The sequence below is a fragment of the Papio anubis genome, chromosome 8 (genome assembly GCF_008728515.1).
Source record: "Papio anubis isolate 15944 chromosome 8, Panubis1.0, whole genome shotgun sequence".
NCBI lineage: Eukaryota > Metazoa > Chordata > Mammalia > Primates > Cercopithecidae > Papio > Papio anubis.
Genome location: NC_044983.1, coordinates 21290324 through 21312441, shown reverse-complemented (window position 1 = coordinate 21312441; position 22118 = coordinate 21290324). Strand labels below are relative to the sequence as shown.

The window sequence follows — 22118 nt, the reverse complement described above, 5'->3', positions numbered from 1 at the left end:
GTTGGACCTGGGTAGACACTAGACTTGGGGACAGGCTTTGGAAGCCACTCCCCTGACTCGATGGGGCCTCAGTACTAGAGCCCTCAAGGTTGGTCAGGGAGTGTTTGTGCCTTGACCATGCAAAGGGTGCCAGGCTGTGGCTAGGGATGCCCCTGGCTTTCCTCTCCCTCCTACCTACTCCTCAGCCTCTGCACGTGCCCGTCATGGCCTCTGCGTCCTTCATTCTGTCCACTCATGCGCTCACTGGGTCCCTCCTTGGTGCCAGGCACCCACTACTGAGGGGTGCCAAGCCCCTGCCAGAGAAGCTTGGTGCTGGGTCACAGCAGCAAGGAGGCTGGAGGCAGTGGCATCAGAGCAGTGGTCAGTGAGGCCGCTGTTTGGGGAGGGAGTGGGAGCAGAAGCTAAGAGTGGACTGAAGTCCTTAAGCCAGGAAGTAGTTCAGGGTTTAACAAGAGGAGAGACAGGCGTCCCGGGGAGGGAGCAGGCTCAGGACAGGCCTCCAGTGCCTCCTCTGAACCTCACTACCCCGACTACAGCAGCGCAGTGGGAAGCGCCTTAGTTCCTACCCCTTCTGCTTGCCACAGCCTGGACAGGACCCGGAATCAAACCACAGGCCTGGGTCACCACTGCCGGCAAGAAGTAGTTCCTCTCCGTCCATGCACCCACGCACACAACCTGGGCCCTCCCCGAGGTACTGGGGGAGGCCATGCCCCTTTTCTGAGTGCCTGGAAGTGACTGCGGGAAGGGGAACAAGTGACCACGCCCTTTTCCGGGGTATAAAAGCGGGGTGCACGCCCGGATTCTGGCAGTGTAGCTGCGAGAACCTTTCCACGCGCACGACCTACGGGGACCGTTTCCGGACGGTTTCTGATTGAGTTTGGCGCTTTTTACCCAAACTTCGGAGGGGCGAAGAGCCTCCACCCACCTCCCTTCTCATGGGACTTTGCGGACAGAGCGCCCCGACCGCCTCGAGCGCTCGAGCAGGGCGCTCTCCAGGAGCCAGGACGGCGTCGGGAACCACACCATGGCTCCCGGACCCCAAGACCCTTAAGTTTGTTTTCGTCATCGTCGCGGTTCTGCTGCTGGTGAGTACCCGCCGCGGTCCCTGGCTGGGGAAGAGCGCACCTGGCGCCGGGAATGGGCAGAGAGAGAGGGGGACACGGCGGGGACGCTTGGCCCGGGTCGCCTGCGGCAGGGCATGCCCGGGCAGGACGAACCCGTCGTCGGAGTCGGGAAGATTGGGGTCCCCTGGCTGGGCAGGAGCGACCCGGCTGCGAGGGAGCAGAGCGCGCGCTCCCCCTGGCTGTCGCGTGAGGCGAGGACCGCACTGAGCTGCCCCGGAGTAAGTTCCAGAATCAACGGAGGGAGGGAGTCAAGATGGAAACTCCGGAGGAAACCTCTGGAAGCCACAGAGCGGTGGCCTCTTTCGTTCGTCCGTTCATTAATAACATTAACCCAGGCCTGGCGTGGTGGCTCATACCTGTAATCCCAGCACGTTGGGAGGCCGAGGCGGGGGGGATTACCTGAGGTCGGGAGTTGGAGACCCGCCTGGCCAACTTGGTGAAACCCCGTCTGTACTAAAAATACGAAAATTAGCCAGACATGGTGGCAGGCGCCTGTAATCCCAGCTACTTGGGAGGCTGAGACAGTAGAATTGCTTGAACCCGGGAGGCAGAGGTTGCAGTGAGCCGAGATTGCACCAATGCACTCCAGCCTGGGCAACAGCAAGACTCTGTCAAAAAAAAAAAAAAAAAAATTAACCCTATGTTTACACTGTTAAACGTGTTCCTTGGAGATCCGTTTAACAAACAGCCGGTGAAAAAGCTTTCCAACGCTTGTGTTTGCAACTTTAATTTCCTCTAGAGCCCTGAAAGTGGCAGGAAGCTGTTAACCAGTGTCTGCCACTGTCACCCGTGTGTCCCCTCTGCATCCCACAGACAGGGCCGCGGGCTGGCCCCTTCCTTCAGCATAAAAGGTGTAAAGTTCTCGTTGTGAGTTGGCTTTGGAAACTGAGATTGGTGGTGGGGTGCAGAGTAAGGACGTATTATAAGTAAAATGTGCAGACCGCCAGGACTTTCTCAGAGTGATTGACGTTTCTGCCAACAGCACTTTCTAAGGTTCCTTACATAATACCAAAACAAAAGGGGGAGGATAAAACAAGATTATAGGAACTATGAGAGTTTGCATGTTTTCTTGCAACAAATTAATACTAAATTCAGAAAAGCAGTAACATTTTCACCTCAAAAATTATACAGCCGACTTCTGCAATAGTTTATAGTGGGTGGACCTACCTGAGGCAGGTAGAAGAATGGCTGTGTTAGGACAGTGGACCTGAAGAGAGAATGCATGGATGACCAGTGTAGACAAGGCCAGCAATGTGAATCTCAGTTTTGGGAATGTGAACTCTATACATCCCAAAGGGGGCTTTGTTCCCTCCATCAGTCTTGCCTTATCAAATGTATTTCAATGTGCAATCGCTCTTTAAAATTTTGGAGCTAACACAAATCACATTAGATGTTTTATGGCAGTACATTCAGATTGATCTTCCTTTAAATAAGGGTATTTTACTGCATGGGTAAGCCAAAGGTTAATTCACTGTTACTGCCTAGGGGCAGCTTGTTAGATCCTACCCTGACTTTGCCTTTGCTAATTCCAACAATGTTCTACTAAATACCCTTGTACGTATTGTGTGTCCACATATCCATGTGCACCAGCTTATTGGGCAACTCCTTAGAAGTATAATTTTACTTCTACTTCTGTGGGATAAATGATTTCAGAAGTTTCTTTAGATGTTCACAGATTTTGCTCCAAAAGACCATTGAACTCAGCATATACTCACACCTAGTCCACAAATGTGCCTGTGTCCCTACACCCTTGCTACACTTAGCTTTCATTTTTTGCTAGTCTAGGAAGTAAAACGTGATTCATCACATTGCTGTGTACTTTCATTCCTTCATGGTATTAGGAATTTTCAAGGATACAGGAGTTCTTTGGTACTAGGAGTACCAAAGTACCAAATCTACTCCCAGTAGATTACTGGGGGATCCAGATGAGACAGCAGGGGAGGGTGGCAGGGAAGACCGAATTCCCAGCTATGCACCTGGGAAACCATGGTCAGCTGGGGCAATTGCCTGCCACCCACCATGCCTGTGAATGGAGATAAGGTCTCCGTCCTCAGGCTGTCAGGAGGACATCAGATGAGCCTGGAGCTGAGCTCAGTTCCTGACCCCAGGTCCTGGGTCTGTCAACGTTGGACTGGTTCAATCTCCGTGACAGGTGCTTCTACCCCGCCCCTCTCTTTATCAAAGTAGGAATTGAATAGATCCAATGGTTCAGAATCTCAGACTCTGAGGCTCTCAAGGACTCCTGAGATTGGAGGCTGGGAACAGCTGGGCCCTGCTGTGCTTCCCCTCCAGCTCTGTGACACTGGTGTGGCCCCAGCTCCTGCCTGTAAAGTAAAGAGGAGATAAAGATCTTCAGCAGCCCTGTGTAAACCTCAGAGGGCTGTGTTACCAGGTGTGGGAGGATGAATTACATTCTCAGGGCTGGTGTCAGTCATTTTGGACTCTGGATCCCCAGGGCATATGTCCTCCACCCAGCAGAGGCTGCACCTGCTCCTACCTGCACCTCAGTACCGGCTCCCTGAGCTTAGGGCAGAAACTTTTTAAGACTGGAGTGGAGCACCATGTGGAGGGGCCATCAAGGAACAGAGGAGCCAGAGTTCAAGTGAGGACAGTGATGGCACTGCAGGGCCACAGCCTGGTTTACCTGCCTCGCTTCCAGTTGTCCTACTGGTGGGTGCCTGGCCCGGGTTGGAGTTCTAAGAGTGAGCAGGAAAGGTCTCCATCCAGGTGGCTGCAGATGGCTGCTCTCCCAGCCCCTACTGAGAGGCCACGGTCCTGGTTCCGGTCCTCTGTCCTGTATCCGGGAGTGGCAGGACAGCGAGGCTCTAGCTTCCAGGTTGGGGATGGGGAGAGTGGGGACAGTGGGGACAGTGCCATGCCCCGAGCCTGTGCTGTTGGGCAGCTGGTGTCCTGCTCCCAGCCAGTGACTGCACATTTTCAGGTAGTGGATTTTCCTAACAACCTGGGGAGATGAGGGTAGATCATTTTCCCTCTTTTACAAATGACAGAATGAGATTCAGGAGCAATGTCTCCAGCGTTTTTGGCCTCACCTTCTGTATAATAGCAGCCATATTTGGGCCTCTGCAGAGCTAGAGTTCTCTGAGCAGCTGCTTCTCTGATCTCTGTCCTGCACTTGGCCTCTGGGAGCTCCTGTGGGTCCTCAGCAGAGTCCACAGGGCTCTTGGGGGTCCCCTCTCTGTGCCACAGCCTGGAGCCTGTCCTTAGGCTATAAGCTGTGCTCACCTCATGGGCTTGGGGGGAAAGTGATTGACCCAGGAAATAGACAGTGAGCCCTTTATTGTCTTTGGAGTCTGGTGGAGCCAGGGAGGATGGACGAACCCCATGTGAATCCTGCTCCCTGGAGCCCACGGTGTGGTGGGTGAGGTGACACCAGGAATCATATAACTAAAGGAGGTACAGTGAGGGAGGCATGAGATCACCACCCTTGCCTCCCCCTCCTCCAGAGATGCCATGCTGGTACAAGGCCATAGGATGTGGTATTGTTGGCCTGGAGGATGGTGTTTGGATAGAGTCACCATTGAATCATAGAGGAAAGCTAAGCTCCCCTTTAAGGGCTTTTTTTTTTTTTTTTTTTGGCTGTGCCTGAGAATTAAATAGACATAAGACAGGTACACAGGAGAAAAGCACATACTACTTTTTTTTTCTTGAGATGGAGTCTTGCTCTGTCGCCCATGGTGGAGTACAGTGTTGAAATCTCAGCTCATTGCAACCTCTACCTCCCAGATTCAAGCAATTCTTCTGCTTCAGCCTCCTGAGTAGCTGGGATTACAGGTGCCCACCCTCGCACCTGGCTAGTTTTTGTATTTTTCGTAGAGATGGGGTTTTGCCATGTTGGCCAGGCTGGTCTCAAACTCCTGAGCTCAGGTGATCCACCCGCCTTGGCCTCCCAAAATGCTGGGATTACAGGCATGAGCCACCATGCCTGGCCAACACACACATTTATTTAATGCAAGTTTTACCTGGTGCAGAAGAAGCAGTGAGAGTCAGTTACTTATGTACTGAATTAGACCAAGTAACTTGTGAAGAAGCAAGTAAATATGTGGAAGCTAAAAAGATGAGTGGTTCTATTCTAACAAGGTCTGCACAGTACTCTCTTGGCCTCGACTTCTATCCTTAAAAATAAGGAGATTTCTTGGGGGAACTGTCCCCAATATTTCAACATAGGTTCTTCCTATTTTCCCTAAGTGTCGGTCGGTCTGAGAAATAAAGAGAAAGAGTACAAGGAGAGGAATTTTACAGATGGGCCTCCGGGGGTGACATCACATATCAGCAAGTCCGTGATGCCCCTGAGCCACAAAACTAGCAAGTTTTTATTAGGGATTTCAAAAGGGGAGGGGGTGTACAAACAGGGAGTAGGTCACAAAGATCACATACTTTAAAGGAGCAAAGAAGCAGAGCAAAGATCACATGCTTCTGAGGAAACAGGACAAGGCAAAATCAGAAACTCCTGATAAGCGTCTATGTTCAGCGGTGTACGTATTGTCTTGATAAACATCTTAAACAACAGAAAATAGGGTTCAAGAGCAGAGAACCGGTCTGACCTCAAATTTACCAGGGCTGGTGTTTCCCAATCCTAGTAAGCCTGAGGGTACTGCAGGAGACCAAGGCATATCTCAGTCCTTACCTCAACCGCATAGGACACTCCCAGAGCCCGTGTATATAGACCTCCCTCCAGGAATGCAGTTCTTTTCCTAGGGTCTTAATATTATATTCCTTGCTAGGAAAAGAATTTGGCGATATCTCTCCTACTTGCACATCCGTTTATAGGCTCTCTGCAAGAAGAAAAATATGACTCTATTCTGCCCGACCTCACAGGCATTCAGACCTTGAGGTTGTCTTCCCTTGTTCCCTAAAATCGCTGTTATTCTGTTCTTTTTCGAGGTGCATTGATTTAATATTGTTCAAAAATGTATATTTTACTATCAATTTGTACAGTTAGATACACTTATAGTGGTCCTGAGGTGACATACATCCTCAGCTTATGAAGACAACAGGATTAAGAGATTAAAGTAAGACAGGTGTAAGAAATTTATAAAAGTATTAATTTTGAGAACTGATAAATGTCCATATTAAAATGAAATCTTGGCAATTTACATTCAGATATTGTAGTAAAGACAGATGTAAGAAATTATAAAAGTGTTAATTTTGAAAACTGATATATGTCCATGAAATCTTCACAATTTATGTTCCTCTGCTGCGACTCCAGCCAGTCCCTCCGTTCGGGGTCCCTGACTTCCCGCAACAGAGATTGTCCTATGTTTCCCTGGGGACTTTCATCTCCTGCTTTTAGGAAACACAAAAGAGGTCAAAGCATGTTCTTGCACCTGATGTTTTTCAATAGCCTTTAATTCATAATAGTTAATGGGTCAGGGTGGGTGAGCAGGGTGTGATGGCTCATATCTGTAGTCCTGCCAAGGTGGGTGGATCACTTGAGCCCAGGAGTTCAAGACTAGCCTGGGAAACATAGCAAAATGGTGTCTCAAAAACAAAAACCAAAATAAAACAAAACAAAAAACCACACACACACAGAAAATCATGTCGTGTGAAGGAACCTAAGCAGAATGCATACCATTTGATTCCTCGTCTTATTAAAATGCAACTAATGTATTGTGACAAAAAGCAGAAGAAGTATTGTTGGGGACATAGGAGCAAAGCGGAGGAGAGGGTTACAGTGAAAAATGAAGAAACACTGCAGGACGGTAGACTTGTCATTATCTTGTAATAGCAGTAGTTCCACAGTATATACATACATCCCAATCTACCAAACTACATGCTTCAAAAATATACACTTTGTTTCGTATCCATTATACCTCAATAAATCTATTTTTTAAAAACCTTCAATAGAATATAAATACTTGAATGTATACTGTATTCCCTGTAGCACTTACACATAGATCATGAAAATATGTTGCATAAGAAGTCAGTATCCAGTTAAAATGGAATTCTAAAAGGTAATTAACATTAAAATATGCAGGGGAAAAAGGAGTAAAATTATACTAGACAATCATAGTTTTTTGGTTTTTTTTCCGGAGAGGGAGTCTCGCTCTGTCGCCCAGGCTGGAGTGCAGCGGCGCAATCTTGGCTCATTGCAAGCTCCGCCTCCCAGATTCACGCCATTCTCCTGCCTCAGCCTCCAGAGTAGCTGGGACTATAGGCGCCTGCCACCATGCCCGGCTAATTTTTTTTTGTATTTTTTTAGTAGAGACAGGGTTTCACCGTGTTAGCCAGGATGGTCTCGATCTCCTGACCTCATGATCCTCCCACCTTGGCCTCCCAAAGTGCTGTGATTACAAGTGTGAGTCACCGTGTCCAGCCTAGACAACCATAGTTTAAATGGTAAACTTATAGGTCTATTTCGACTATCAATTATTGCACTAACTGTAAATCCACTGGACACTACAGTCAAAGGTAGAAAGAGTTTGAAGGGCTGAAAAAACAAGACTCCGCTATATCTTGTCTATACGAGCTGGGACTTAAAAGGAGGACACAGATGCTGTCTGTTGAAAGTAAATAGATGGAAACAGATACACTATGCAGAGTGTAAGGCCAAGAAAACTGCCATGGCTATCTCAGTATCAGAGGAAGGTGATTTTGTTAGCAGTGGACGAGATCTGAGTTACCTTACGTTGAAGGTGGCCAATCCTTACGGTTCCACAGCAATTTCAGCTCTTCACCTTCTGAGAAGAAAGAATAGGACTGAGGGGCATGAGGCAGAAGGAGAGATGGAGGCAAGTTTCAGAGCAGAGTGAAAGTTCATTAAAAAGCTTTAGAACAGGAAGGAAAGGAAAGTAGGGAAAGAGAAGGAAAGTACAACTTGGAAGTTGGCCAAGCAGGTGACTTGAGAAACAGTGTGCAGCCCGCCTGCCTGAGTTGGGGTTTTATGGGTTGGCATACTTCCAGGATCTTGCCTTCTCCCCACTCCTGAAATCTTATTGGGAAACTACTGATCAGTTTCAGGTGTTTTCTATGTATTGGGAGACTGCTTTTTTCTGGCATCGGCTATAACCAGTTTTTCGTTTATTTTTATTTTTTTTTTGAGAAGGAGTCTCCCTCTGTCACCCAGGCTGGAGTGCAGTGGTGCGATCTCCGCTCACTGCAAGCTCCGCCTCCCGAGTTCACGCCATTCTCCTGCCTGAGCCTGTCGAGTAGCTGGGACTACAGGTGCCCCCCACCACGCCCGGCTAATTTTTTGTATTTTTAGTAGAGATGAAGTTTCACTATGTTAGCCAGGATCGTCTGGATCTCCTGACCTCGTGATCCGCCCGCCGCGGCCTTCCAAAGTGCTGGGATTACAGGTGTGAGCCACCACGCCCGGCTGTAACCAATGATTACTTTAGAGACACAGTTATCAACCACCTGATGGTCGCCCAACTCTACTGGTGTCAGAAGCTGGAGAGCCCTCCTGCCCTGCTCATACCTGACTAGCTACCTACTGTAACAATTTTAGGACATAGAATATTATGGGAGCTCAAAAGGGACCTTTTGTAGTTAAAAAGGCTAATTCTTCAAGGAGTGTAATAATAATCACAAATTGTATATGCCTAGTAATACAGCTTCAAAACACACAACACAAACATAGAATGAAAAGGAGATTAAATCAGCTGTTTCTCTGCACTTGGTAGCACGATCAGATAAAAACGCCAGTAAAGAGGCAAGCGACCTGCACACTGTGAACCACCTTGATTTAACTGACATTTAAAGAGCAGGAGTGGAACATGCACTGAACACTCATTCCTTTCTATGCTCATGATACTTTCACCAAGATAGACCGGGTTCTGGGCTATAAAACACATGATACTATCTCTACACTTAATGAAATGAAACTGGAAATCAGTAACAGTCCGTAGAGAATTCTAAAATTTGGTTATTGAAAATACACTTCTAAAAAATCTGTGGTTCATAGAAGAAATCAAAAGGGAAGGTAAAATGTTACAAAATAAATAATAATAACAATATAACTTCAAAACTGGTGGGAAATGGCTAACAGTGCTCGGGGTGAAATAATACAGCTTTCAATGTTTCTGTTAAAGAATTGGGGGTTGGGGAGATGGGGAGTTACTACCGAAGGGTATGCAGTTCCTTTGTGGAGTGATAAAAATATTCTAAGATTGATTATAGCGATGATTGCATAGCTATGAGTATATTAAAAACTACTGAAATGTAGACATTAAATGGGTGAATTATATGAATCATCATAATTACTAATTATGTGAATTGTGTCTCATTAAAGCTGTCAAAAAATGTGAAATGTATGGCCTGCAGATCTACATTAATCAATCATAAAATATAAGCATAAATTTAAACCAAACAAAGTAACAAGGAGGAACATAAATCAAGGAAATAGAATACAGACCACAAAAAGAACTGACAAAACGGACCGTGTGTGGTGGCTTGCGCCTGTAATCCCAGTACTTTGGGAGGCCCAGGCAGGCAGAACGCTTGAGCTCAGGAGTTAGACCAGCCTGCGCAATGTGATGAAACCCCAGCTGTACAAAATACACAAATATTCGCCAGGCGTTGGGGCACACTCCTGTCTGTGGTCCCTGCCACTTGGGGGACTGAGGTTGGAGGACCACTTGAGCCCAGGAGGCAGAGGTTGTAGTGAGCAGAGACTGCACTCCAACCTGGATGACAGAGAGAGACCCTGTCTCCAAAAAAAAAAGAATTGACAAAATGAAAAGTTAGTCTTCAGAAGGAGTAAGAGTGTGAGAGCAGAGAAGGGAGACAGAGACATCGCCTGAACCTAGAGGGACCGTAGCCCGAGAAGGAAGGATTTGAGAAACATGCCTTAGCTTCACCGTCACCAACTACTAGACAGGCTTTGATGTGGAAGAAAGCTACATTTTGTCTTGTTTAGATCCAGGCAGTTGAACAGAGCCCAGCATAAGTAGCTTTTATTGTAACCACTTTGTTTTTGCTCAGGAGCAAGATTATATTAAATTTAATTAAATGTAAGTCTACAATTAAATTAATTTTTTACTTTAAAACACTCCCAACTTAAAAGTTACAAAAACTACCAAAAATTTGAAAAATAGCTGTTGGCATGATGAAAGCTATTATTGAATTATTTATTGTGTACTTTCTAAAAGCAAGGAAATTAACATCAACACGTTACCACTATCTAATAAGCAGACTCTGTTCTGATTCTCCAGTTTTCTTCTTGTTGTCATTTATAACACACAGATCATGGCCAGAATTCCTGAATTGCTGTTTCATCTTTTTCTGTAACTCTTTGATATTTACTGGGAACAGCTTGTCAAAGTCCCTTGTAAAGTAGAAATTACTTAATGTTTGATGCTATATCCTGACTTTCTTTAAGGTTATATTATAACCCTCATTTATAAAACTGTGTATCTTTGTGTGTGTGTGTGTGTGTGTGTGTGTGTGTGTGTGGCAGAGAGAGAGAGAGAGACAGAATTCACCCACTAGGTCAATTAAACACTTGGTCAAACTAAATATATTAGATGCTATTTCGGCTTGAAGGGATCATATGTGTTTTTTGTATTCTGTTTGTTTTTGAGACGGAGTCTCGCTCTGTTGCCCAGGCTAGAGTGCAGTGGCGTGATCTGGGCTCAGAGCAACCTCCGCCTCCTAGATTCTGGAGGATGCTGAGGCATCCCAAGTAGCTGGGACTACAGGCACCCGCCACCACATCCGGCTAATTTTTTGTATTTTTAATAGAGATGGGGTTTCACTGTGTTAGCTAGGATGGTCTCGATCTCCTGACCTCGCGATCTGCCCCCCACAGCCTCCCAAAGTGCTGTGATTACAGGTGTGTACCACCGCACCCGGCCTTTTATATTCTTATAAAATCTTTTCTTGCCAACCACTGGTGTGTTCCTGTTATCCACATTACTTGGGAGACTGAGGCAGGAGGATCACTTGAGGCCAGAAGTTCCAGGCTGTAGTGGACTATGATCACACCTATGACTAGCCACTGCATTCTAGCCTGGGCAACATAGCAAGACTCTATCAAAAAAAATAAAAATAAAAATAACTCTTCTGCTCACATTTTCTGAGGTAAAGATATTTTATGTTATAATATGAGAAAAGGACAGATGTGTTTTTCTTTATAGAAAATAGCTGCCCTAACAGGCCAAGGAACAAACACGGATGCAAAAGAATGAAAGTTTGGAGCTGGAAAGAAGTCCAAGCTCTGATGAGTTTTGTCACTTGGGGTGAAGGGAATATGAGACGGATCCTGGGAGAAGTAAGGTCTGGAAGCCACTCATGCCCGTCTCTGCCTTGTCCCCACAGGTCCAAATTGACTCTGCCACCATCTCCCGGAAGGATGAAGTTCCCCCGCTGCCAGTGGCCTCAAAGCAACAGAGGCGCAGCCTTGAGGCGGAGTGTCCAGCAGGTACACTCTTATTTTTAAAAATCAGTTTATTTTTAATTGACAGATAAATATTGTATATATTTATGGTGTACACCATGATGTTTTGAAATATGTATGCATTGTGGAATGGCTAAATCAAGCTAATTCACATACTTATCGTGTATTTGTGGTAAGAACACTTAAAAATCTACTCAGCAATTTTCAGCTGTATGGATACAGAACCCTGGGATAAGCCCTCTTTGCCCTCCTCATTTGTGGGTTCTGTAGCCATCCTCATCTGTGGGTTTCGCATTCGTGGCTGCAACCAACACAGATAAAAAATATGTGGAAAAAATAATGGAAATGATAACACGACAATAAAAGTAGATAAAAAGCAATGCAGTATAGCACTTATTTACATAGCATGTCTATTGCATTAGGTATTACAAGTAACCTTGAAATGATTTAAAGCATATGTGCCTGGGGTATATGCAATACTATCCCAATTTATATCAGGAACTTGAGTAAGTGCAGACTTTGTTCTATGGAATATATTCCCTGTGAATAGAAGGCAGGACTGTACAACACATCGTTTTAGTAACTGTAGTCAACATGTCACACAATACATCTCTTGAATTTATTTCCCCCTATCTCACTGAAATTTTGTGTCCTTTGACCAACAGATCTCCAACCCACCATCCAAACGCAACCCTGGTAATCACCATTCTACTCTCTACCTCTATGAGATTAACTTTTAAGATTCCACATATGTGAGATCATAAGGTGTTTGTCTTTCTGTGCCTGGTTTATTTCACTTAGCATAGTATCTCCAGGTTCATCTATGCTGTCAGAAATCACAGAATTTCCTTCTTTGTTAAAGTTGAATAGTATTCCGTTTTGTCTGTGTACTACATTTTCTGTACCTTTTCATCATCGATGGACACTTAGGTTGATTAAATGTCTTGACCATTGTAAATAATGCTCCAGTGCACATGGGAGGGAAGATACCTCTTCAACATACTGATGTCATTTCCTTTGGATGTATACCCAGTAGTGGCATTGCTAGATCATATAGTTGTTCTATTTTTTGTTTTTTGAGGAACTTCCATACTATTTTCCACAATGGATGTACTAATCTCCATTCCCACCAACAGTGTACCAGCATTCTTTTTTCTCCCCATCGTTATCAACACTTGTTATCTTTTGCCTTTTGGATAATAGCCATTTTTACAGGTGTGAAGTGATATTTCACTGTGGTTTTGATTTGCATTTCCCTGATTAGTGATGTTGAGCATTTTTTTCATATACCTGTTGGCCACATCTGTGTCTTCTTTTGAGAAGTGTCTATTCAGGTCCCTTGCCTATGCATCCATTTTAATTGGATGATTTGATTGCATGCTATTGAGATGCTTGAGTTCTGTGTATTTTGGATATTAACCAAAATCTTGGATCTTTTGGATATCCATCTCTCATCCTGTAGGTTGTCTCTTCACTCTGTTCATTGTTTCCTTTGTTGTGCAAAACCTTTCTAGTCTGATATAATCTCATCTGTCTATTTTTGCTTTTGTTGCCTGTGTGTTTGGGGTCATAGCCAAGAAATCGTTGCCCACACCAACGTTGTGAAGATTTTCCCCTATGTTTTCATGTAGTAGTTTTACAATTTCAGGGCTTATGTTTAATCTTTAGTCCATGTTGAGTTGATTTTTACATATGATGTGAGATAAGGATCTTATTTCCTTCTTCTGCATGTCAATATCTACTTTCCTCAACACCATTTATTGAAGAGGCTGTCCTTTCCCCATTTTGTGTTCTTGGTATCTTTGTCACAATCAGTTGACTATAAATACATTGATTTATGTCTGGGTTCACTATTTCATTCCATCACTTTTATCTTCGTTTATGCCATTACTATTCAGTTTTGATTACTATACCTTTGTAATATATTTTAAAATCAGTATGATGACTCCATCTTTGTTCTTTTTGCTTGTTTTGCTTAAGATCACTTTGGCTATTTGAGGTCTTTTGTGGTCCCGTACACATTTTAGAATTGTTTTCTCTATTTTGGTAAAAAAAAGTCATTGGAATTTTAATAGGCATTGCATTAAATCTGTAGGTCACTTTGGGTCATATGGACAATTAAGCAATATTGAGTTTTCTAATCCATGAATGTGTACTGTCTTTCCATTTATTTTTGTTACTTTCCATGTCTTTCATCAATATTTTACAGTTTTCAGATCTTTCACCTCTGTCATAAATTTATTTAAAAGAGTTGCTGCCTTGACATCCATTTTTAGGCTCGATATAAGTTGTTTAAAACCCAATCATACCACAGCATCTTTTGCCCAATTAATAATTCCTTTCCCTCTTCAATTGTTTTTGATCTAGCACATTTGTTCTTCATCTCCCTGACCCCAAACCCAACACATCCCACAGCAGCTGACTACAGTAAAACCCAATGGTTCACACCAGAGCAGTGTGAACCTTCTTTGCAGGTGTTGTCTTCCACAATCCCTGTGGGAAAGCCTAGGGTATAATGCCCGTGGATCTTTATAAAGATGTAGTCCCATGGGTCCTCTTTCTCTGTCTCTTGCTCCCCACACACCAGGTTGTGTCCTTGGACTGGATGGCTCCCCACTTCCCATAAGTGCTACAAAGTGTGCTGTCCTCTTCTCTCTGGAGTCTATAAGTAATACAGTACTTCTGTGTTTCCTGTGTTTTGTTGTGTTGCTTCCTCTGTGTTTTCCCTGACACATCTGAACCTAACATCTTTCTCCATCTTGGCTCTCTTAAAGAGTCGCTATCTCCTAAAGAGTAGAGATAACTTAAAACTGGACTTAGGTCAGACAAGAACCACAAGGTCTTCTGCTAGTAAAAGTAATTGTCTTGTGGAAGGGACACCCACAAGATGAACACCTAAGTAGGTATTAGACAGTCCACCAGGATAAATAAGTTTTCTGTGAACATCCATGATGAAATCTCCTGGATTCCCCCTCCAAGGTAAGGCTAGAATTTATAGCCACTCTACAGAGAGAAACCTCAAGACCAAATTAGAAACAAATGCAGCTACCACCTTGGTTGAATTTATTCCTAAGCATTTTTCGTGGCTATTATAAATGGGATTTTTCAGATAGTTTCTTGTTAGTGTATGAAAACACTATTGAATTTGTAAGTTGAGTTCATGTCTAACTTTATTTTATACGGATAACAATTTACTTTTGGTCTCATTAAAAAACTTGACACTTTTTCTTTCTCTGTCTTGTGTTTTTGATGTCATTATTTACGTCTTTTTATGTTGTATATTCCTTAACAAATCGTATTAACTATCATTTTAAAAAACACTTTTGTCTTTTAACTTTTATACTAATGATATAAGTAATTTGTACACTATTATGATTGTATTAGAATATTCTGAACTTGACCATGTACTTACTTTAATCATCTAGTTTTATATTTTCACATAGTTTCGTGTATCCAGTTAGTGTTCTGTTCTTTCAGATTGAATAGCTCTCTTCAGCATTTCTTGTAAGGGGAGAATTTATATATTTCTTGTAAGGCAAGAAATGCTAAAGATGAACTCCGATGGTTGGTTTGTTTGTTTGTCTGATAAAGCCTTTACTGCTCTTCATTTCTAAAGGACAGGCTTGCCAGGTACAGTATTCTTGGTTGGCAAGGGTTTTTTCCTTTCTATACTTTGTGTAACTCCACTCTCTCCTGGCCTGTGGGTTTTCTGCTGAGAAGCCTTCAACAGTTGTATAAGGGTTCCTTTGTGTACATTGCTCTTCTCTTGCTGGTTTCAAAATTCTATTTGCCTTTGATTTTTGGGAATTTGTTTAAGATATGTCTTGGTGAAGATCTCTTCATATTTAATCTGTTTGGGGTTTTTTGGGCTTCATAAATGTGGATGTCCGTTTCCATCCTGATTTGGGACATTTCCTTTAATTATTTCTTTAAATTACACTTTCTGTTCCTTTCACTTTCTCTGATGCTTCTTGGACCACCATAATGCATGTATTGTTTTTATTCACGGTAACCGTTGGTACTGTTGGCTGTCTTCCCTCCTTTTCATTCTTGATTTTTTTTTCTTTCTGTGACTTGGTAATTTCAAACGATCTGTTTTCAAGCTCACTGAGTCTTTCTTCCAATTAGTCAACTCTGCTGTTGACATTCTCTGTGGAATTTTTTAGTTCAGATATTTGTGTTGTTTAATTTTAGAATTTCTGCTTGGTTCTTTATGTTGTCTGTATATATTAAACCACTCATTTTGTTCATGTATTGTTTTTCTGACATAGTTGTCTATCTGTATTCTCTAGTAGCTGACTGAGCTTCTTTAAGATGAGTATTTTCAATTCTTTGTCAGGCTGTTGTAAATGTCTGTTTGTTTCAGGTTGGTTACTTGTGCTTCATTTTGTTTCCTTGGTGCCGTCATGATTCCCTGATTGCTCATGAGCCTGAGGCAATGTGTGGGAATGTGCTCTTTGAAGAAGCAGGGACTTATTCCAATATTTACAGACTGGCTTTGTCAGGGAACGCCCTTCACCAATCAGCCTGTACACAGATTCTGGGCAGGCCATGTGGTGTGGTTCAAGGGTGGTCAGAGCCTGTATCCAGAGAGGTGACCTGAGGCCTGGTTCCATGGGGGCTGAACTGGCACTGGAGTAGGCCTTGTACTTGGGTCTGCAGATGTCAGCCAGGTGCTGTGATGGGCCTCATCCTTGGGTCCACAGGGAAGGACCTGGAGCCTGAGTTCATGGGGACTGACCAGGACTAGGGCAGACCTGGAAGCTGAATCTGTGGAGTTGGGTCAGGATTCTGGGTCTGTAGTGCTAGCCCGAAGGCGCAAGCTAAGACTGATATCTTAGCTTATCCTGCCCTTATCTCTATGTGCTTCTAGACTTCTGTTTCCTACACTTCATGGTTCTTTATTCCATAGGGATACGTTGGATGATTTCTGTCAGTCAGGCACCATGCTAATGGGGATAATTATAAGAGGCCCTGCCCTCATGGAACCTTTTCTCTGGGGTAGTATTAAGATACACAGATCAAAATAACAGTCAGAAATTCCTGATAGGAACCATGAAGAATAATTAAGTGATGAGTGAGACGGAGACGAGGTTGGTGGGGCCTCTCGAGGATGGTGATTTTGGCCAGTATCCAAAGTTGGACAGGGATAGTTGTGCAGAGAGCCAGAAATAGTGCTCCTGAGCAGCCTCCCTGGGAATGAGAGCTGCAGGGTGCAGGGGCTGGGGGATACTGAGCAAAGACAGGGCCACCATCGTGAGTGGACAGCAAACAGGTCAGGTGGACCAGCATGGGCAGATCACATGTAGACGAGGTTGGATTTTATTTTGTTATTTTATTTTATTGTTTTTTTAAAAAAAAAGTAGACTGGGCATGACGTGGTGGCTCATGCCTGTAATCTCAGCACTTTGGGAGGCCGAGGAGGGTGGATCACCTGAGGTCAGGAGTTTGAGACTAGCCTGGCCAATATGGTGAAACACCATGTCTACTAAGAATACAACAAATTAGCCGGGTGTGGTGGTAGGTGCCTGTAATCCCATCTACTCGGGAGGCTGAGGCAGGAAAATCGCTTGAACCTGGGAGGTGGAGGTTGCAGTCAGCCGAGATCGTGCCCCTGCACTCCAACCTGGGCAACAAGAGTGAAACTCTGTCTCCAAAAATAAATAAATAAAAAAAATATTCCTTTTTTTTTTTTTTCTCCAAGAGATGGAGTCTCTCTGTGTCGCCCAGGCTGGAGTGCAGGGGCACAATCTCGGCTCACTGCAAGCTCTGCCTGCCGGGTTCACGCCATTCTCCTGCCTCAGCCTACCGAATAGCTGAGACTACAGGCGCCACCTGGCCAATTTTTTGTATTTTTAGTAGAGACGGAGTTTCACCGTGTTAGCCAGGATGGTCTCGATCTTCTGACCTCGTGATCTGCCCGCCTCGGCCTCCCAACATGCTGGGATTACAGGCGTGAGCCACCGCGCCTTGCCAAAAAAAGATAAAATATTTCAAATATTTATATTGATTACATATTGAAATGTAGTGTTTTGGATATTTTAGGTTCAAAAGTAGATTGTTTAAATTAACTTGACCTTTCTTTTTACTATTTTAATACGGCTGTCATAGAATTTGAATTTTGCGTGTGGTTTGTATTATATTTCTGTCAGCAGTGCCAGTCCAAGGTATGTAATAGATGCAGAACTGATGACAAGACCAAACCTGGAAGAGTGGATTTCTCCGTCTGGATTCCACTGAGGGTCAAAAGAGAAGTTTTCCAGCCACTGCCAGCCTCTGGGAATTCTGTGGTGACTCATTCATTGGCTTTTCTCTCCTTTCCCAGGATTTCATAGATCAGAACATACTGGAGCCTGTAACCCGTGCACAGAGGGTGTGGATTACACCATTGTTTCCAACAATTTGCCTTCTTGCCTTCTATGTACAGTTTGTAAATCAGGTACAGAATGTGTGAACCCCTTGCCCAGAGGTGGAGTGCATAGTGATGAGGTGGGTGGGAGCTGTAGCTGATGTGAGTCGGGGAACCAAATTCTAGCCCAACTTGGTCTTCATCATGCCCCGTTCCATGATTATGACTGGTTGATTGGGAAAAAAAAAAAAAAAGAAATCTTTTTTTTTTTTTAGACAGAGTTTCGCTCTTGTTGCCGAGGCTTGAGGACAATGGCATGATCTTGGCTCACTGCAACCTCCGCCTCCCAGGTTCAAGCGATTCTCCTACCTCAGCTTCCTGAGTAGCTGGGATTACAGGCATGCGCCACCACGCCTGGCTGATTTTGTTTGTTTGTTTGTTTTGAGACTGTGTCTCGCTCTGTTGCCCAGGCTGGAGTGCAGTGGCGCCATCAGGGCTCACTGCAAGCTCCGCCTCCTGAGTTCACGCCATTTTCCTGCCTCAAGCTCCTGAGTAGCTGGGACTACAGGCGTCCGCCACCACATCCGGCTAATTTTTTTTTGTATTTTTAGTAGAGACGAGGTTTCACTGTGTTAGCCAGGATGGTCTTGATCTCCTGACCTCGTGATCCGCCCGCCTCAGCCTCCCAAAGTGCTGGGATTACAGATGTAAGCCACCATGCCAGGCCAGTTTTTTGTATTTTTAGTGGAGACAGGGTTTCTCCATGTTGACCAGGCTGGTCTCGAACTCCTGACCTCAGGTGATCCACCCACCTCAGCCTCCCAGAGTGCTGTGATTACAGGCGTGAGCCACTGTGCCCAACCAAAATCTTTTCTATAATGCCTGGCAACTGGCTGGGAACTCCTCTGAACTATTGCCTGCAAGGGGGTGGGGGCGTCATTACAGCACAGAGGAGGCCTGGCCCAGTGGACAGGGCTGGGTTCCAGTGGTGGCACGGGTCTGCTCCGGGAGCAGGCTGTTTCCTCCCGGGCTCTGTGCTCCTGGCAGGTGCTCGGGTTCACTCAGCCTTCAGGTTCTCAGGCCCCTTCCTCCTCCCAGTCAAGGCCGGGGCTTTTGGGAAGTCCCCCAAGGGCTCCTCTCCTTGCAGAGTCTCTCAGGTGATGCCCTTGCGCCTCCCTTGCTACTGACCTTGCCATCTAAACAATGCTTTTCTCCTGATCTGATGTAATAAATAATCACGGTCCTTTTGTATTGGTCCTTATGTACAGGGTGGGTGTCCTGTATGAGTCCTGAGTATGCTGGTGCAGAAACCGGCCCTCAGAACTCCTTGGTGAACTGAGTTGAGCTGAGTGGGAGGGGATGGGGTGGTGAGGAAGGGTGGACTGACATGTCAGGGAAACACATTCCCAAAACCTTATGCTCTGTTGTCAGGTCAAACAAATAAAAGCTCCTGCACCACGACCAGAGACACTGTGTGTCAATGTGAAAAAGGAAGCTTCCAGAATGAAAACTCCCCTGAGATGTGCCGGAAGTGCAGCACAGGGTGAGACAGCAGCCAGGGGCTCCCGACAGCTTTCAAGAACCTGAAAAGACCTGAGTCACCGGGTACCTCTGTCTCACCCCTGACCCCATGAGGCATCCCTGAGCCTATGGGATTTCCTGAGCCTGCGGTGGCCCCTCCTGGTCCACCTGCCTGTCCCCACTCCTACCCCCTGCGGCAGTCCCTTCCCATACCCTCCCTAACACGAGTCCCTTTGGCCAGGCTGAATTGTTCACTGGGCACAGGAGGTGACGTTCTAGGTCCCTTGAAACTTTTCAGGGGACCTAGGAAATGTGATTTCCTTTTGAAATCAGAAGAACACACTTGAATCCAGCCTGGCTTGTATTTGTCCTTATTCCAAATTGGTTTAAAAAAAATGTAATTTTAAATATTTTTTATGCAGGTGGAGACCCATAAAGGAAAAAGTGCCTGTAGCTCACAAAAATCATAATGAGGCTGTGGGTGGAGCTCCCTTAAGTTCCCATGAGGACCTGAGCCCACCCCGCCGGCCTCACTCCTGGCCCCTGACTTCTCAATAAGTCCTTCTTTTTCCTATTTGGGTTTTAGGGGCAAAGAGTAACTTGCTCTTCTCTGGCCCTCCACTGTTTGCTGTGATTGGGAGGAACCAGCAGCAGACAGGGTGGGGCGAGGGCTCACTGGTACTGTGGGTTAACTGGAGGAAGGGGCTCAGCTTGTGGCCACAGGGGCTTGTGATCTTCCCCTGGAGTGTGGCTCCTCCTAACGCAGCCTCCCCTGCAGCCCAGGGAAGCTCCGTGTGTGCCCAGCACAGAAGGCTCCTGGAGCTGCAGCTCTGACCCCAGAGCAGGGAGGCCGAGGGGCTGAAGTGCGCATGCTCAGACCCTTCCCCAGCCTCAAGAAGGGAGCATAGGGGGACCCTCTGCTGACACAAGGAGTCTGTCCTTCCCCTGACGTCTTCTCAAGGACATTAGGCAGGGAGGGTGGCTCCTCTTTCATCTCACCTGGCCAGCTTTCCATCAGGAGTCCCTGTCTCCATCCCTGTGTGTACCCAGGTGTCCCAGAGGGATGATCAAGGTCAGTGATTGTACGCCCTGGAGTGACATCAACTGCAGTGCATCAGCTGCCAGTTCCACTGGGAAAACCCCCGCGGCGGAAGACACAGTGCCCACCAGCCTGGGGACTCCTGACCTTTACGGTCTCATAGCCGGCGTCGTTACAGTCTTCATCATTCTGTTCGCGGCTGCGTTTGTTTGCATTTTACGTCGGAAGAAACTCATTTCTTCACTGAAAGGCATCTGCTCAGGTAGGTGCTGGCTGAGGGTGGGGGCGCTGGACACTGTCTGCCCTGCCCCCTCCCACTCCGTTCCCACAGACAGTAATCCCCATCCCTGCCCCTGGTCCAAGTGTCTCCAGCCTGGTTCGATCTTCCGCCTTGTGATTGCCCCAACCCCACATCCCGTGTATCCCCCAGGACCCTGGTCTCATTGCCTCTCTCGGGGCTGGGGGTCCCCTCATCTCCCAGCCAAGTGTAGGAGGGCAGGGCCAGTTCCTCCCACTTTCAGGCGCAGCCAGGCAGGGGGCGGTCGGCTCCTCAACTGGGTGACAAGGGTCAGGATGAGAAGTGGTTCTGGGATTTATTCAGCCTTGGTCAGAGCAGAACATAGAGATTTTCCACGTGTTGGTTTTTACTCTAGTTCCCCTTCTCATCCCCCTTCCTCAGGGTGTCCCCGAATTGCAAGGCCCTATTCCTGTTCCCAGCCCCAGGGTTCCTTGTCCAGTGTCCCTGCCCCCAGCCTACCCCTGTGCCCCCTGCCTGTCCTCTTGGGAGGGGTGCTGTGGGCCCCCTCTCCCTGCCTGCTAAGTGGCGGTTCCTCCTCCAGTGGCTCTACAGGCAGCTAATTTCTCCAGAAACTTGGGGGCTTCATGGGTTCAGGAACTGCCCGGCCCACTGGCTGCAGCCCGGGTGGACACACCCTGTCCTCAGAAGCTCTGGACTCTGACGGGCCTGGGGTATCTGGGCTGACTGTGGGGACATGCATTATTTTTGAGCAGCACACAGACTACGGGTCAAGGCAGCCCCGCCCTTCCTGCAGCTCAGTGAGGATTTCATCACTCCACAGCTGACCCCGTGGGGATGGGGTGCCCACCTGACCCACCTCCGCAGTGGATGCTGGATGTGCTGAGCCTCAGCTGCCTGGGGTGACCTCATTGGAAGGGATTGGGGATGGCAGGTCCAGCTGCCAACTGGGGACCTTGAAGCTGAGCCCTGGGTGTGGACTTGAGTGGGCTGTTTGCCTTCCCAAGGTCTTTTTCCGGCGTTCACGTCCTTCACGAGTTCCTGGGACGGAGGACAATGCCCGCAACGAGAGCCTGAGTACCAGATTCTTGCAGCCCACCCAGGTCTCTGAGCAGGAAATCAAAGGTCAGGAGTCGGCAGAGCCAACAGGTGTGACTGTACAGTCGCCAGAGGAGGCACAGCGTCTGCTGGTGAGTTGAGGAGGGACTGTGCCATGCCTGGCCTGCTGCCTGCACAGGACTTTGAGGACAGTGGGAGATGGCAGTGCCTCCGCTCTCCTGGCCCAAGGGGACATGAAGCCTTTGGGAGACAGGGGACTGCAGGGGACGGAGCAGCTGCACTGAGGTGGTGACTGTGCCAGTCTGCAGGACATCTGCTTCTTATTCCCTGTCCCCAGAGCCTGGATCTCCACAGGCATACAGTGGGTGTCACAGGGTTCGCTGATGACTGACTAAGGCTGCACAGTCTCCATC

General features: G+C 46.4%; 1 protein-coding gene across 1 annotated transcript in view; it reads left to right on the top strand.

The window, feature by feature from the left end:
* Positions 1 to 216: 216 nt before the first annotated feature.
* LOC101004466 (tumor necrosis factor receptor superfamily member 10D) overlaps positions 217 to 22118 on the top strand; it is a 29047-nt gene continuing 7145 nt past the window's right edge. Inside the window, exons 1-6 of the mRNA XM_031669918.1 lie at positions 217 to 1085; positions 11403 to 11505; positions 17807 to 17920; positions 19262 to 19373; positions 20402 to 21184; positions 21500 to 21836. Of these exons, the coding sequence (XP_031525778.1) occupies positions 936 to 1085; positions 11403 to 11505; positions 17807 to 17920; positions 19262 to 19373; positions 20402 to 21184; positions 21500 to 21836 (1599 nt within the window). The 5' untranslated portion in view covers positions 217 to 935. The remainder of the gene's footprint in view (positions 1086 to 11402; positions 11506 to 17806; positions 17921 to 19261; positions 19374 to 20401; positions 21185 to 21499; positions 21837 to 22118) is intronic.